Source organism: Gymnogyps californianus, chromosome 2 (genome assembly GCF_018139145.2).
Source record: "Gymnogyps californianus isolate 813 chromosome 2, ASM1813914v2, whole genome shotgun sequence".
NCBI classification, from domain to species: domain Eukaryota; kingdom Metazoa; phylum Chordata; class Aves; order Accipitriformes; family Cathartidae; genus Gymnogyps; species Gymnogyps californianus.
In genome coordinates this window covers 51,348,891-51,365,188 of record NC_059472.1, presented here as the reverse complement: position 1 = coordinate 51,365,188, position 16,298 = coordinate 51,348,891, and the positions used below count along the sequence as shown (strand labels likewise).

Below are 16,298 nucleotides of genomic sequence, written 5' to 3'. Positions count from 1 at the left end.
GCCGCGAGCCGCCGCCATGAGCCGCGAGCCGCCGCCGGGGGAGGAAGAGGCGCCAGGAGGAGGAGGAGGAGGAGAAGGGAGAGCGAGAGCGGGGGAGGGCGGCTGCTACCTGGCGCTGTGCGCGCGGCCCGTGCACTTCGAGAAGGCCAACCCCGTCAACTGCGTCTTCTTCGACGAGGCCAACAAGCAGGTGGGCGCGGCGGCGGCGGCGGCAGCGGCAGCGGCAGCAGCAGCGGGCCCTCCCTCCCCGCGGCGGGCGGCGGGAGGCCGCGCTCCCCCGTCCTGGCAGACCGGCGGGCGGTGTTTGTCCAGCGACGGATCGTCGCCTCCGGACCTCGGCCCACCCCCTGCCCCGGGGCTGTGTGAGGGAGAACCGCTGCCTGTTGTCGGTGCCGAGCCCCCAGCGTGTCCCGTGGTGGGCGTGTGGGGAGAGGGAGCGGTCGCCGATCCTGGCCCCCCGCCCTCCGTGCCTCGCGTGGTTCTGCGGGCTGGGGTCGCGACTTCGGGCCTGTTGCCTCAGCCTTTGCCGCTGCTGCTCTGTTGCCTCTCCGAGAAGAGGGGTCTGGAGGCTCTCATGCCTGGGTTTGATTTCCTCCCCTTCCCTCGGCTGCTGAGCATGAGTCTGGTTGTTCCCCTTCTGCGGGGCTGCTACGGTGCGAGGTCTTGCTGCTGAGTGGGTGGCTGGCTCAGGACCTGTCATCTTGCTAGAGACGGTAGAAATTTTTTTTCTCAAATGCCTCAACGTGGAATTATTAGGTTGAATTTCACCTGCCTTTATTCTCACTGCCCTAAGGTCTTTCAGGAATTATTCCGAGTCAGCACTTTTTCTTTCTATTCCAAATGTCCCAACATTACTGGCGAACTTTGTCACTTCACTGTTAGCTTCATTTCTCTGATTTTTTTTTTTTCCTTTTCAATTGCTAAAGTTCAGTATATTCATAGAAATTAATATTTGTAGCTTTACTTGTGGCTTGGACCTGAGTGGATGTTTTGCTTTTCATTTCTTGGCTTTAGTTCTTTTAAGCGCGTTTCTCCTTAATATCCCTATGGGCTTCTGAGTATTCAACTCAGTGTAACTCAAAGATCCACAGTCTGTCATGAGGCTTATATAGATGTGGATACATTTCACTGTCTAATTCCTGTAACCGTTCTGTGACCTCAGCATTCATAGAATTGAAATGTTCAAGCTTTCTTCCCCGTATAAATGGCATGGTTTGCCACGTGCGGTGTGGACACGATCAGTGGCATATTTGGAGAGGGGGAGTAATTCTGGGGTGTGTTTCTTGCTGTTGCACTCTGTTCATAATTATTGGTGTCCTTTCTTTTTATAAACCATAATCCTTTACTTACATTTTGAGGGCCAGTTGAAATAAGATTACTTAAATGTGCCTGTCAGGAGACACTATGTCGTAGTGTGGATGTGATATAACTACACAGAAACTGGTTGTTAAGAGATCACTTGAAAGAAACTTACTTCCAACTGTAAATTTAGTTCTCCATGTTTTCTTGCTACTCTAAAATTGTTTAATTTCCAATGTGTCTCTACATCATTTGTAACCAGCCTGCCAATGACAGTTTCCCACGTGAATGGCCTTCTGAGAGATCTGTCCTTGCTACCTTCTCACCTCGCAAAGATTAAGAGAGCGTTGCCTTCATTTTCTGTCTACATCAATATTAAAAGTGGTTAAACTAAGTATTTATCATTCTAGTAAGGCTGTGGACTTGCTTGCAATTTATAGTCTTGACACCTGTATTCCTGCATGAGCATACTTCACCAGCAGCATGGCTAATATTACAAAACAATGTATCTGTTATTCTGAGACCTGATCTGTGTGTCTAGTGCTTCTACATGTACAAGTACAAATAATGCATCTGCCTGACTTTCTTTTTCTAAGCCAGTTAAAATTTGTAACAGCATGACTTTTTTTTAATGTTATCTTATTCCAGCTCAATAAGCAGTGTAGGTCTAGCAGGTTTTATACATATATATGTGCAGTTGTGCTAAAGGAATTGTTTAGCAGATTACTATTACTGCAGATTACTATTAAACTATTCCTATCTAATAACATGTTCTGTCAAGATCAAGCTTCTGGGTCACTGAGTTGCATCTGTTCCCAATCCCCAAGCTGATTTCCTTTTTGTTTTGAACAATGCCCTGATGTCTCAGATACTTTTACTAGTACCTGACTTAGGAAAACATGAATATTAAAAAAAAAAAAAAAAGAGAGAAAAGCTTATACAGACTTTTACCATTTTAAGTTGCCCAGTTGTTCAGAATGTGCCTACAAGACTGTTACAGTACAATTGGAAACCTGTCAACTCTAAGTAAACTTGGAACTCCAGAGGAAGGAAGTGATTATTTATTGAATCTCAGTGTGAACTGGCAGATCTGTGTAAGAACAAAAATTGTGTCTAGTAAAAAAATTAAAGGTATGGCTTATAGAAAAGATAGCATATTAAGGTTATGATTTTGAATAAGCTACAAATATGTTCAAAACTTTTTTTATAGGTTTTTGCTGTTCGATCTGGTGGAGCTACAGGAGTTGTTGTTAAAGGTTTGGAGGATAGAAATCCCATTTCCTTCAGGTAAGGCTCCTTCATCTTTGTTGTCTTGGGATAGAATTCTGCAGTCTTAAAATCATGTGGTACTTAGTCCTGATCTACTGTAATTCAGGCATAAAACTGATAAGTAGTTGTGATCATCTTTTGATTTTGTTCTTTGACATAATCTTGCATGCTTTGCCCACATGAATTTATAGTCTTCTGGGGGAAAAAAAAGTTATTAGGCTGTGGCTTCTTTTTTTGTTAAACAGCAATGTTTTATTAAAACACGCTATATATGTGAGAGAGCATGGGGATTCAAACTTGTGTTTCCTACAGCAGCAGTGACTTATCCAAGGATGCAGTTTAGCAAGTTAAACAAAATGAAGTGAACTTAAATGTGTAGAGAACCGTAATTTCTGAATTTGATGCCTGTGATTCAAGCACAAGGTTTCTTGCATTCTGTTTCTTGTTTAATCTAAATTGTCTTCTTTTATATCTTCCGTTTTTTGTTGAAATGTTTTTGCAGAATCTGACAACAGTACTTTCAATGAAACTACTTTGTCTTTAGAAAACTATTTTATATATGCCTCTGTTAAGAGCGATGGTTTTTTGCACTCTGCTGTCCATATGTAAGGAAGTATTCTTTTGCTCGAAGGTTGCTTCAATCCAGATATGGATGAAACAATTTGTAGTCGAGGTGTGTTTACTGTGATCTGTCAGGTATTGCACAGGGCCTGTCCTGAAAGTTGCTATTTTTATTTGACTTTTTAATTTGACTACCCTTGTCACAAATCCTGAGGGAGGGGAAAATACTCAGTGAACTTGAGGAGGTTCCACAGTTTTCTTGCTTGACTATCTAGCGCTCTCTTTGTCTGCACTTAATAACGCATGCTGGAAGTAAAAACTACCGTATTCATGCCAATTGTACTGATGCTTGTTTGGTAAGAATACATTTTTTATTTTTCCAAATGATGTGAAAGCAGCCTCACTCTCCCTTAAAATCAGAAATTCTTCTAGAGGATGTGTCCTAATGGGGAAGCCAGTAGGCTTGGGTCACTTAGCAGTAGTTCTGGAAGTAAAGGAGCTGATTGCAGGATGTTGGCGAGTGTCACAGAACTCCAGACTCAGTGGGACAGAACTGAGAACACAGGTTTGAATAGTTCCGCAGTTTTCCAGTCCTACATCACAGGCCAACAGAGTTGAGCATTTGTAGTATTTGTGCGATCTTAGCCACGTTTCTGTAATGGATGTGTTCAGGACTTCTGAAGAGTGAACTGCCATTATCTTCCAGTCTGAATTTTGAACCCTGTACTTGTCAGGCAACACTCATAAGTTCCATTCAAAGGCATTTGCATTACACTTTTTTTTCCCTCTGTCATTGTCTTTTTGAGGGTATACTACAGAGTTCTGTAAGAAACTATTTTAGATGACATTTCCGTAACTTCTTTTTCTTTCTGTATAGGATGGAAGACAAAGGAGAAGTGAAGTGCATCAAATTTTCCTTGGGGAACAAGATACTGGCTGTGCAGAGAACTTTGAAGAGTGTGGTAAGAAACCTACACCCTGCAGATAGGGAATTGGAGCTGGAGATCTTCTACTTACAGGACCAGAGTAGAAGCCTCTGAGACAAATGTTCAAGAGGTCTGGTGGCTAACAACAGCTGTAGTGAAAACTCCTCTATCATCCTGAGAGGCTGAACAGGCAACGTTGTTGTCTTGCTAGTGTCATCATTTAAGAAAAAGTGTGGGGGGAGCCAAGTTGTATAAAGAATTCCCTGGCAGGGGTGAAGTGGAGTATAGTAAGTCAAGTTTTTCTTCTATATATCTTATCCAAAATAATTTGATAAACTAATATCTGTTCTCTTGTATCTATGTATGTATCTTGTCTGTGCTTCATAATTGCTAATACACTTCATGGGCGTTTTTGCAGGATTTTTTGAATTTTATTCCAGATAGCCCTCAGCTAGAATATACGCAGGAATGTAAGGTAAGTTAAATGTCCCAAGCTTATATGCTGAAATGAAACTCTAATGTTAGTAAAGCTGGTGACCTCTACTCTACAAGAGAACTAATTGAGATACCTTCCAAAACACTAACCTGAAGTAAATGAGATACGTAGTCACTACTACCTATCTGAATTGAGGTAAACAAACAGGTATTAATGATACCATAAAAAACTTCCTGGTCCAGTCACTCTAATTCTTTCCTAGAAAGGACTGGAAATGCTGTGGAGGCAACAAATATCAAGGTTTGGGATGGAGAAGAGACAAAGTGCTGATGATACAGAAACAGTACACAGTAATTATACTAATGCCAGATATGTTAATGTGGATGTTTTACCCTAATTTCACTGATCAGTGATAGTAAGCTATTACTGGTTTGTGTACTATGTTTGGTATTTTTAAAGAACCCTTCTAATTTTTTTATGATTATTTTACCAGACACAAGTACCATTGTCATTGTTTGGTATTTTTCAACTTTTAACGATGATAAATTACATTTTGGAGTAATAGAATGCTAAAGTAAATTTTTAAACATCTGATTTGCACAGATCCCTTTATTCCTGTAGACTTTAAAGCTGAAGCACTCTCTGCTTCATTATTTAGGATTATGTGTTTGAGTAAACCATTCGAACAAGTGTTTGAGTAAACCATTCTAACAAAGCATTTATGGTAGTGTTCTGGGTGAAGTCATGGCAAACATTTCCACTTAGTTCTTAATTTCTGTCAACATAAGGAACCCGCTTTTCATGTCAGGAATTGGTTGAATTGGCAGTATGGTTTGAACCAGAAGAACTTGTTCGTATTTAGGGCGAAAAGAAAATTTGACTGTGTAATAAACATGTGAATTTTACATGCTGCCAAAAATTCAGGTCATACGGCAGTTGTGTTCGTACATAGTTTTGGGAGTCTTTACAAAAGTAGCTGATGCATGCTGAGTGTCTAGTGGCCAAAAGCAGTAACTCCAGTGATTGGATAACTAAATTGCCTTTGGTCTCGTGTTCTTCATTTAGTAATATTAGCTTATCTGAATAGTTAATTTTTCCAAGTAAAAGAGTGTTTGTTTGCTTGTTTGTTAAAAGACAAAGAATGCCAATATTCTAGGATTCTGCTGGACAAGTTCTACAGAAATTGTCTTCATCACAGATCAAGGAATTGAATTCTACCAGGTAATACAAATAACTCCTGTAGGACATATTTAGAGATTTGAAAATGTAAATTTTCGACACTATGTTTGAATTCCTTTCTTCTAGCTCTCTAATTCAGAAAGTGCACTACTAAAAAAAGAAATTCTGCCGTTTGTTTGCAGACTACGATTATTTTTCTTTGAGAGGAATACATTTTTGGGGCAGAGGGAATTTATCATTAGCAGGTTATTTAGCACAGCTGACAAAGACCCTGTATAAAGGAGTACTGCATTAAGCCTTGAGAAATCTAGATTAATAGATGCTCTTGGCTTGTATGGAAATGAGTATTTAAATCTGATGTGAAATATCACTTCATGCAAAACAAATCAGCATTGGGAAGGATGTGTGCATGCTTAAAATGCAGCAAAGAACAAATAATTGACTAGATAGTGATACCCTTCTGCAAATTGGCAGCTTTCTCCTATGTTGATCTCATTGTCTGAGTTCCTCTGTGTTATGTGTAATTACCTTTGCATATGTTTTTGAAGAAATCTAATTAATAAATAGCCCTTTCTGACATTCATGACAAGGGATATTATAAAATTCCTCCAAAGTTGTGCACTTCCCAGTAGTTCCAGTCGTGGAGCTAAGACATGGTGTTTCACGTAATTACTGTTACTAGTAACTAGTACTAAAGAAAGTAACTGAAAAAGCAGCATTGTTTCCCGCTGATTGAGGGCGAAAAGTATATTTGGCACCTAGAAGGATTATGAATGTCAACTCTGCAGGTAAAAGGATGAAATCAAGTAAGTTTGTTTTTGAAGAGGAGTTATTTAAGCCCTTAAAATGAAGAGAATCAATTTATAGACTGTCTTAGTTCTTAAAATAAAAGATTAAGGAAGCTGGGGAGTGAAAGGAGCAAAGATATTGTAATAACTTTTTATTAGAAACTTCACTAGTTGTGCCAAGCTAGGTGTTTTCTCCATTATGGACAGAACTTATACCCAGACCTGGATGAGGGGGAAGACACGGCACCTTTCAGCTCATTAGAATTTGAGAAGGATTTGATGTGCATTTCCTTAGCTACAGTAAATTGGGGCCTAAGCTGTAATTGTCAGGTTTCTGATTTTTAATTCTAGCACTGTAAATGCCCTTACACTTAACTGTTTCTCACTTAACATTCCTAGCTACTGTGTAGTACCCTTTATGCTGTTGGAATCCTGATGGTAATATAATGCTACTATCCTGTGTTTCCAGGTATTACCAGAGAAACGAAGTTTAAAACTTCTGAAGAATCAGAGTATTAATGTCAACTGGTACATGTATTGTCCAGAGAGCTCTGTTATTCTTCTTTCGACCACTGTCCTTGGCAATGTCCTGCAGCCATTCTATTTCAAGGTAAAGGGATATGTTCCAAACTTTTCATTTTGTGTGCTTCCTTTTTTTAGGCTGCTTCTTCACTCAAATATTCTACTGCTTTTCCTGGATTTCTTCCAAGAAGTGTATGTGTTCACATCCTTGTATGACAATAAGCAAAGGACAAAGCAAAAATCTATAAGGTAGTTCCTAGGTGATGGCTTAAAATTAAGTAATTCACTCTTTTTTATGTCCTCTTTGGAAAGAGGTGTGTCCAGCTAATGTTGGACAGTTGACCTTAAGAAAGGAAAAAAAAAATTAGCGACCCAATATTTGACAACTTAAATGTTTTTCAAGAGATCTTTTTTCACTTAAATAAGTATGTATTATTTAGTTTTAATATGGGCATTTGCACTCTGTAATATGATAATAAAGAAAAAAATAAGGGCCTTTCACTTGTGATTATAATTACAACCTTCCAAATGTGAGTGGATGAATTTGAAAAAGAAAGAAAAAAGGTAGCGCTTAAGAAACAACTATTGTCCCACGCATGAGAGGGCTTTGTTTACAGTATTTATTTCTCTTGGTGTTCTTCCCTGTGGACAACACTTAAGGTTACTGGGAAAATATTTTTCTTTTTGTCTTGGAAAAAGAGTGTAGTGAAAACTAGAATCTGTTTCAAGTTAATCGTGCAGTAAGATGATTTAAAAAATGAGGAAAAGAACTACAGCATTTATCTTGCTTCTATCAAAGGATTAGGAAGAGTTCTGTGGAAGGATTAAAGGAAGAGATTAAAAAGAAGCTTATTCAAATGGGTTTCCTGGTTTGGGTTGATCTTGTGTAGGGTCTGTACTGGATCATGAAATTATATTCTCTTAGGTGGCTGGGTGGAACTTACTAGTCTCTCACAGTTTTCTTTTTAAGGACTTAGGTCATGCTTCCCCCTCCTTAACGTTTTGTGTCAAGTTGTAGCTTGAAGCTAAATAATTTTTATTTTGTGTTCGGAAGGTAATCTTTAAAGATTTCCTGAGGAAGGTACTGTACTAAAATAACCTTTGAAAATAGAGCTCTAGCAAAGGAGATATTTCTGTAGTATTCACACTTCACACTCAAGAATGAATTAATGAGAATGGGAAGTGAATTTTGGTAGAAGCTTTGGAAACTCTGAAAACTTGCTTAAATATAAATTCCATAGGAGAAGAGGAAGAGGAGAGGGGAAACCTTGGGCAGGAGCAGGGATATGCTCTGAGTATAAGGCAGATTCTGGAGTTAGCAGGAACAAAAGGAGACTGTGACTGGTAGGAGGTACTGATATTTTCCCCTTCCCAGCAAACAGTTATTTAAGAGTTGGAGCACATACTTTGCTGGAAGAGAGAAAGGAAGTTAAGAGAACTGCTGTTTGAGATCTCCAGGCCAATTATAAATGGCATCTGCATACAAATTTGTCGTGATTTAATTAAAATAGAAATGTTTTTCTAGTTGAAGCTGATGTTATAAAATCAAGAAGATAAAGCTTCTAAAATTATAATAGCAGAAGTATGTGTTTAGAATCACACACTTTTTAGGGAAAAGTGTCAAAACCTTTCTTCTTTTCGACTATCACCATTCTTCGCCTCATGGGGGTGCTATTGATACAGCATTTGATTAGTGGTTGCTTGAGACCTTTCTGTTTTATGTCTTGACAATGTTTTTTTTTTTTGCTGTTTAACAGAGTGGAACAATGTCAAAACTATCAAAATTTGAAATTGAGTTACCTGCAGCACCCAAGTCGTCCAAGCTCAGCCTTTCCGAAAGAGATATTGCTATGGCTACAATGTATGCATCTAACTAATCAAGCCTTTCTTGGAAAAGTATGACAGTTTGGGGGTGCTGAGAGAAGACAAGAACATTAACATGGTTGCACTTGTTTCTTGTTTTAGCAGTACTACTGCTTTAAAGTGCTTCAGTTACTGCCTTGGACAAAGCATCTAAACAACTCTCTTGGGGCAAGGTGGGGAGGGGAAACAAACTGAGAAGTCTTACATGAAATTGTTCTTGATTAGTACAGAAATTGTGAGAATGTTTCATTTTTGAACTGGTATGTTGATAGAGTTGTTCACAGATGCCTAACTTGCATGAGTATAGGCCGTGCATTGTGATTTATCAAGTGCTGTTTTAGTCTTTCGCTTTTAATTGATTGATTACCTGACTTAGGTAATCTCACATCTTCTTTCAAGATAAAATGTATGGCTCTAAGAGACTGGTACAGCTCTTATTTGAAAATAATGCTTTAATCCTGTTGTCTTGTTAGATATGGACAGCTTTATGTTCTCTATTTGAGGCACCACTCAAGGACTTCCAATAGTACAGGAGCAGAAGTAGTCCTCTATCACTTACCAAGGTAAGAGCAGAATGAGGAACATTAGTGGCAGTTCACATGTGTGTAAGAGATATCTGCTTTTCTAGTTTAAACAGGCTTACTGACCAGTTCTCAATTCTGTTTCCATAGAGAGGGCTCCTGTAAGAAGACACATATTTTAAAGCTGAACAGAACTGGAAAGTTCGCACTGAATGTTGTGGATAACCTGGTGGTAGTACATCATCAGGATACCGAGGTCTGATTTATTTATATTATGTTGTGCCTTAACTTTTAAAAGGTACGGGCAGATTTTAATAACAGTGCCTGTTAGCTCTAGAAAATATTTTTGCGTGTGCTTAGCTTTGCCAAAAGCCAGAGTATTTGCAGGAACAAAACCATAAGGGTATAAGAGATTTAAAGTTATCCTTTTAGCTTGTTGGGCTAACATTTAATCAGGGCTGTTGCTAATGCCTGTTTTTTCATACACTTTTTTTTTTTTCTTCTTCATATTAGTTTCCTAATGTGCTGCTGCACTGTGTAGGCTTTTAAGGCATTATACGAAGAAGCAGAGTTAAAATTGGATACTAAATTATTAATCCTGGGAAATTATCATATTGCAAACATTTGAATGCTATGTTTTTATGACACAAACTTATGCTCCTTTAGTTTGAAGACCTGGATCTGCAAAAACTTCTATGAACACGAATGATGTTATGCATATGGTAGCATAGGTGAAACTTGCTTGTCTGTAGGCTCAGTAGCAAGGCTTGATCAGTAGTAAAGCTAAAGTGGTACTTTGCTCTTAACTTGTGGAAAGGCTTTGGCTTCTTGTATTATCTTCTCTTGGGCAGCTTCAAGAACTGGGGTGTGTTATCTCATTAGGATGATTAGTTGATGTTTCAGTTATAATTCATGTTAATTCTACACATTAGCATTTAACCCAGAGCACTTAATTCTCCAGCATTTTGGTCAAGCTATAAACATGACTATATAAACACAGAAAACAAAATCAGACTGAATCGGGTAGATACCAATAATTGAAGTAATGTTTCATTAGCACTGAAAGCAAAGCTAATTTCCACTGTGCAAGCCTAAGAATGTGGTCCATACTGGGTAGAAGTGTTAGTGACCTGAGTTGAACAAGACTGAATGGTAGAAGTATGAGGATATCCTAGGAAGATGCAGAATTTTCCTCACAGTTTCTAGCATCCATAAGCAGTGAATTTGACATCTCTTATAAAGGGGTGTGTAAGACAGACCGAGAGAGTTTTTACCAGGGCCGGTAGTGATAGTTCAAGGGGCAACGGTTTTGAACTGAAGGAGGGTAGATTTAGACTGGATATAAGGAAGAAATTTTTTACAGTGAGGGTGGTGCGACCCTGGAACAGGTTGCCCAGGGAAGTTGTGGATTGCCTCATCACTGGAAGTGTTCAAGGTGAGGTTGGACTGGGCTTTGAGCAGCCCGATCTAGTGAAAGATGTCCCTGCCCACAGCACATCCCTTCCAACCCAAACCATTCTATGATTCTAATGGAGAACACAAGATGGAAATGTGAAAAGCAGCCTGAATACATGTAAATGGGTGGTCATTCACATTTGTGAATACTGATTTCCTCTTCTCAATTGCAGACTTCAGTTATATTTGACATCAAGCTAAAAGGAGAATTTGATGGGTCTACTACCATCCATCAGTTTGTACTTCCGCCTCGATCAATACAACCCTATCAAATACCTGTGGCAGGTAGAACTACTATATAATAAATATCCTAACACTGTTATCAAGATTATCTAAATGTAACAGCTAGCAGACAAGAGTGCTTCAGTTTTTAGGATGCTGGTTACTAACATTTCTGTTATACATATTTAGGAGAGGGTGAGGGAGGAAAGAAGGTAAGAAGGAATGGAGCATAAATGTGTGTTCCAAAATTGTGCCTACTACAGAAAAGTAAGAGTTGCTGTTTAAGGTGCATACTTCCCATGGTACTTTGCTTTTACACTTCAGAGTTGTTTGTTTTGGTTGGGGTTTTTTTGTCCACAGCTGTAAAAGCTTGTGCATGTACTCAAAAGCACTTCCTGCTTTTCTGGTTTAAAAGTCATGACTACTTAACTTCCTAAGTCACATAAAGAGGCTGAAAGACAGTCCAAGCTTACAATCAAGTTTAGGACCAGTTTAGATGCAATGCTAAGATCAATGTTAGGACTTCAACACTTAGATTCTTCTTGGATTATCGTTCTGTTCTCGTGTCCTAGAAGTGTAGCAGATAATTACCCTCAAGCTGGAAGTAGCTAGAAATAGTCTGAGCATAGTTCCACTAGCATATGGAAAACAGTGTGGTTGTCTTTATAGAAGAGAAAGATGCTTCTATAGGAATGATTGCACCTTAAAAGCTCTTTAACATCTGAATTTTGAAGTCACTAATAGCAAGTATGACTGATAAATCTGCAGGTGGAGGTTTGTATTAAACAAAGGTTAGGATCAGAAAGTACAAACCAGTCTTGCTTTTTAAGAAACTAAAGTGATTACATGTAAATACAGCAAATAGAGTCTATGTATTTAGAACTATAGTACTAGAGATGAAATACTTCTGCATGCTTGATTTCACTTGGCTGAAAAACAAAACAATCATGTCTTGAAGAATTTGTTTGCCTTCTCACGGTGTCAGATTTTCTTTGTAGATGATCTGACTACACAAATGGGTATATCTTTTTTTGCCTGCATGCTGTAGGACTGCTAGACATGTTACAATCCATACTTGCCTTTTCAGTGTAAGATTGTAGTTTGTATTTTGTTAGTGTAGGAGAGCTGCCAGAGTACTGCTATTCTTCACCTGATGTTAATTTTTCTGCAGGTCCAGCCTCTGTGACAAGTCAGTCTCCTGTTCCATGTAAACTCTGTATCCTTTAAATACTCTAAAAGTGCAAGAGTCTTACTGAAGCCTCATTCTATGTATCAAGCATGGAAGAAGCTAGCATTTGTTACCTTGATCCATTAAGTCCAGCCTGAGCTGATTATGCATATTTACTTCAAGACAAAATAGTATGCTTCAGAAGAGACTGTAATGCTTTCACAGAGTTGTAAATATGGAAATCTGTTTTAATACAATACCACATTTCTTGGTCATGAGATGCATGTATGAAATTACTGAATAGGTACACCATGAAATTGAAGATATAATTCTAAGAATATGGTTTAAGACCTTACAAGAAAAGGTGACAGTAAATGAAAGTATGTTAATGGGATCTGTTTCAGTACAGTAATGTGAATTTAGTAGCAACAGTTTAGAATCAATGTTAATATGGATGTTAGAACTTTAACATTTAGATTCTTCTTCTTGGATTGTCTTTCAACCCGATATTATCATCAGTGCAAGTGAAGGTAAGTGGTGAGCTGTTTGACTCTACTATACTCAGTGTCAAAGGGTGGCTAGTTTATACCTTCAGTGCACCAAAGCAGCCTAAAACAAAGTGACTAAGCAGATGTACCTAGGAAGATGACTGCTCTTGGTAGTGATAACTGAGGATGACCATATCTTTACTACAGCTTTTCAGGGGTAATGCTGCTCTAAAACATAGACTTAGGAAGGCAAAGAAATCATAATCTAGATGTGTTCTCATTTAAAGGTGGAAAAGTTGGGTGTCTAGGTTATGCTATATAAGGCAATTCACTTCTTGTTTTACTCCTTCAAATCAAGGTTACCTCTGGAGTCTTCAAGTGAAACTTGAACCTGTAGTTAACCTCTTGCTAGATAAAGGAAAACTAATGGATTTCCTTCTCCAAAGGAAAGAATGCAAAATGGTTATCCTATCTGTATGCTCTCAAAGTAAGTTCACCTGCTTTGTCTGTCTCTTGAAAGTACAATACTGCTTATTCATAAATACACAAGTTAGCTGGGCTGTTCTTAGATTTGAGATCACCTCTGAAGCTAGCTTGGTCCTGTAAAATGTCATTTGCCTAGACTACCCTCAGTCACCATTCTAAAGGAATTATTTAACAGCATGAAAGAATTCAGCTACACCCCCCCCCCCCCCCCATTTAGTTAAAATACATCTGACATGCATGAAAGTGTTTCTTTAAAGTTTAGAATCAAGTTTAGAGTAGAGAGAGATCACCTCTGGAAAAAGGCAACATTAAAGCCCCTGGTTACTTCTCCTCATAGTTCTTTCTTCTTTTTATCTTTTCAGTGCTCAGTGAGCCAGAAAGGGGATCACTGTCTGTGATTGCAACTGTTTTTGACAAGCTGAATCACGAATATAAGAAGTACTTGGAAGCTGAGCAAAGCTATGCTATGGTAAACCATGGTAGCTACAGCAGCTTACAAAGATAGGACGATGCTATTTGCATTTCAGGTTGCATCATGGTGAAGGCAAAATACCTGCTCTTTTCTACTTAGGACTCTGTTGTGGCAGATGCTGCATAGCTCATCTCCAGTGTGACAAGGAACACCCCAGCACTTGAAAGCAGAGCGAGGGTAGAAGCTCAAAGAGCAACTTGGAATCCATAACTATCAAAATAGTTTCCAAATCACTGATTTCATGGCACACTACACCCCTGCACAACATATGCATCAGTGCTGCATCTCAGAACTACTTCTCTTAAACTAGTGAGTTCAAGCACTAACTCACATAGTACAGCTCCATACTACGTATCCTTCTAAAATGAAGGCCTGTGTCAACAAAGTTTGATTCACCTCCTGGCTTTGAGGCATATAATAGCAGCTACATTTATATAACTTTTAAAAACAGTTTTAATATGAAAGCCCACACTGAACAGAATGCATCCAGTATAACATGACCACAGATGTGAATTTGCTCAGTAGCAAAACATGTTTATGATTATGTTCCCAGTGGAAAACAGTCTCTGTACAGATGAGACAGACTAAAACTGTACTACAACACTGCAGTTTTCTTTTAAAAAGGCTTTCTTCTTGTAGGTGGTAGAAGCAGGCCTGAGTAGAAGTAATCCACTCCTGAAACGTCCAGTCCGCACTCAAGCAGTTATTGACCAGTCTGACATGTACACACATGTTTTATCTGTATTTACAGAGAAGAAGGTAAGTTAATTTTAAGTGCTAGTTTGGCAGTAGCCTCAGAGCAGCAAACTTAAGTTGACCACTTGAAATAGCGTGCAGAAGGCTTTATTGTCAGGATTAAGGTGTTTTGATGCCCATTCTTACAGGGTTGTCATTAACGGGGGAAGCTATGCAAGTTCCACCTAACACTTCCTTTCTTGTCCAGGAAGCACCTCATAAGTTCACCATAGCAGTCTTGATGGAATACATTCGCTCTCTTAACCAGTTCCAGATTGCAGTTCAGGTAAAGTACTTAGGTGCCAAGTATATCACCTCACTCCATGAAATTAACATGGAGTTTCAGACCAGTCTTGGTCATGTGTCTAAGTCCTATACAATACTACCTTCTAGACTGTAAAAACTGGTACTGAGACATACCTTTGACGGTCGTCTTCCTGCATTCACAGCACTACTTGTATGAGCTGGTCATCAAAACCCTTGTTCAACACAACTTGTTCTACATGCTCCATCAGTTTCTGCAGTACCATGTGCTCAGTGACTCAAAGCCTTTGGTACGTAAGACATGTTGCTTCAATAAGCTAGTGATGGAGGTGGGAAGTCTTCAGAATTTTAAGGTTATTTCTACTTTTGCCCTAGGCTTGTCTGTTACTGTCCTTGGAAAGCATTTACCCTCCCGCCCATCAGCTCTCTCTGGACATGTTAAAAGTAAGCATTTCAGACTATAGTAACTCCATGTCACATGTGGGTTAGACTTGTCAAACAGCTTACCTGACCAAGCTTGAAGTGACTAGCTAGCATCTCAGTCATTTGTTAGAAGCCTAGTCTTACAGCTGTGATTGACTTCACAGAGACTTTCCACAGCAAATGATGAAATAGTGGAAGTTCTGTTGTCCAAACACCAAGTTTTGGCTGCCTTGAGATTCATCAGGGGTATTGGAGGACACGACAGCATTTCAGCCCGCAAATTCCTTGATGCAGCAAAACAAGCAGAAGATGACATGCTTTTCTATACTATATTCCGATTCTTTGAACAAAGAAATCAGCGGTTACGAGGAAACCCTAGTTTCACGCCAGGTAAGCAATAAGCAGTTAGACCAAGATACTCAGTTGTGCAAACAGAACTAAGACTTGTTTCACTTCAATCCAGTTGAGTCTGTATTACAAGATAAAACACTCAGTGCATTTTAGCCTGTATGTTAGACTTAGTTTAAGCATAGTTCCAAAGTTAACTTGCCTTACCCCTTTGTATACTGCACCCAGGAGTAAAGAGACTGAGCCAAACAAGAACTTGCAGATCAAGCTAACCTGTTTGGCTTGCAGTTGCTCACACTGCTTAGTTTAGCAGAGCCATTATCTCCAATTAGTGCTTTCTCCTGAAGCCAGAAACTGGGTCAAGAAGCCTTTGAGTTCAGTTGTCTGTTTCCACAGATTACAAAAATTCAAGGCCTGTTTTATACTACAGTTCCTCTTACTTCAAAAATTCAGCTAAACTGCTTGCACCAGCAGCATGTTCGTAATCACCAGATAGCCTGTAGGCACAGAATCCCACTCCAAGATCTTGTATCTTGACAGTAAAGAACTCTCATGGATATGAATCTGCTGGTTAGATACAGGAACTAGATCAAACATCTGCTTCACCACAAGAATACTTGTCACAGGACTGGAGATTCCTCAGTATTCCACTGCTTTAAAATTGTTGAACTCCTTATCTTTAATGTCTTTGAGTAAAGAATTAGTACTTACAAATTGAGTTAAGTGAAACTACACAATCTTGCTTCACAGTTTCTGAGTTTTACTTTTATTTTGTCCCCCCTTAGGTGAGCACTGTGAAGAACATGTCACCTTCTTCAAACAAGTTTTTGGAGAACAAGCTCTCATGAAGCCCACAACGTTCTGAAAGACTCT

General features: G+C 39.1%; 1 protein-coding gene across 1 annotated transcript; it reads left to right on the top strand.

The window, feature by feature from the left end:
• The first annotated feature begins 16 nt into the window (after positions 1–16).
• RMC1 (regulator of MON1-CCZ1) lies at positions 17–16,290 on the top strand. The gene is made up of 20 exons (XM_050892774.1): positions 17–190; positions 2,510–2,586; positions 4,007–4,091; positions 4,474–4,530; positions 5,626–5,712; positions 6,928–7,068; positions 8,738–8,841; positions 9,317–9,406; positions 9,515–9,620; positions 10,993–11,104; positions 12,213–12,257; positions 12,686–12,739; positions 13,056–13,184; positions 13,546–13,652; positions 14,295–14,414; positions 14,599–14,676; positions 14,840–14,944; positions 15,030–15,098; positions 15,242–15,467; positions 16,211–16,290. The coding sequence occupies exons 1-20, from the start codon at positions 17–19 to the stop codon at positions 16,288–16,290; spliced, it is 2,046 nt and encodes a 681-aa protein (XP_050748731.1).
• The last annotated feature ends 8 nt before the right edge of the window (positions 16,291–16,298 follow it).

Bases quoted from the DNA above. Each gene is read 5' to 3' on its own strand.
- RMC1 (XM_050892774.1), top strand. From the start codon at position 17: ATGAGCCGCGAGCCGCCGCCGGGGGAGGAAGAGGCGCCAGGAGGAGGA. The intron at 9,407-9,514 runs GTAAGAGCAGAA...CTGTTTCCATAG, and splicing joins GTCCTCTATCACTTACCAAG to AGAGGGCTCCTGTAAGAAGA. The intron at 15,099-15,241 runs GTAAGCATTTCA...TTGACTTCACAG, and splicing joins TCTCTCTGGACATGTTAAAA to AGACTTTCCACAGCAAATGA.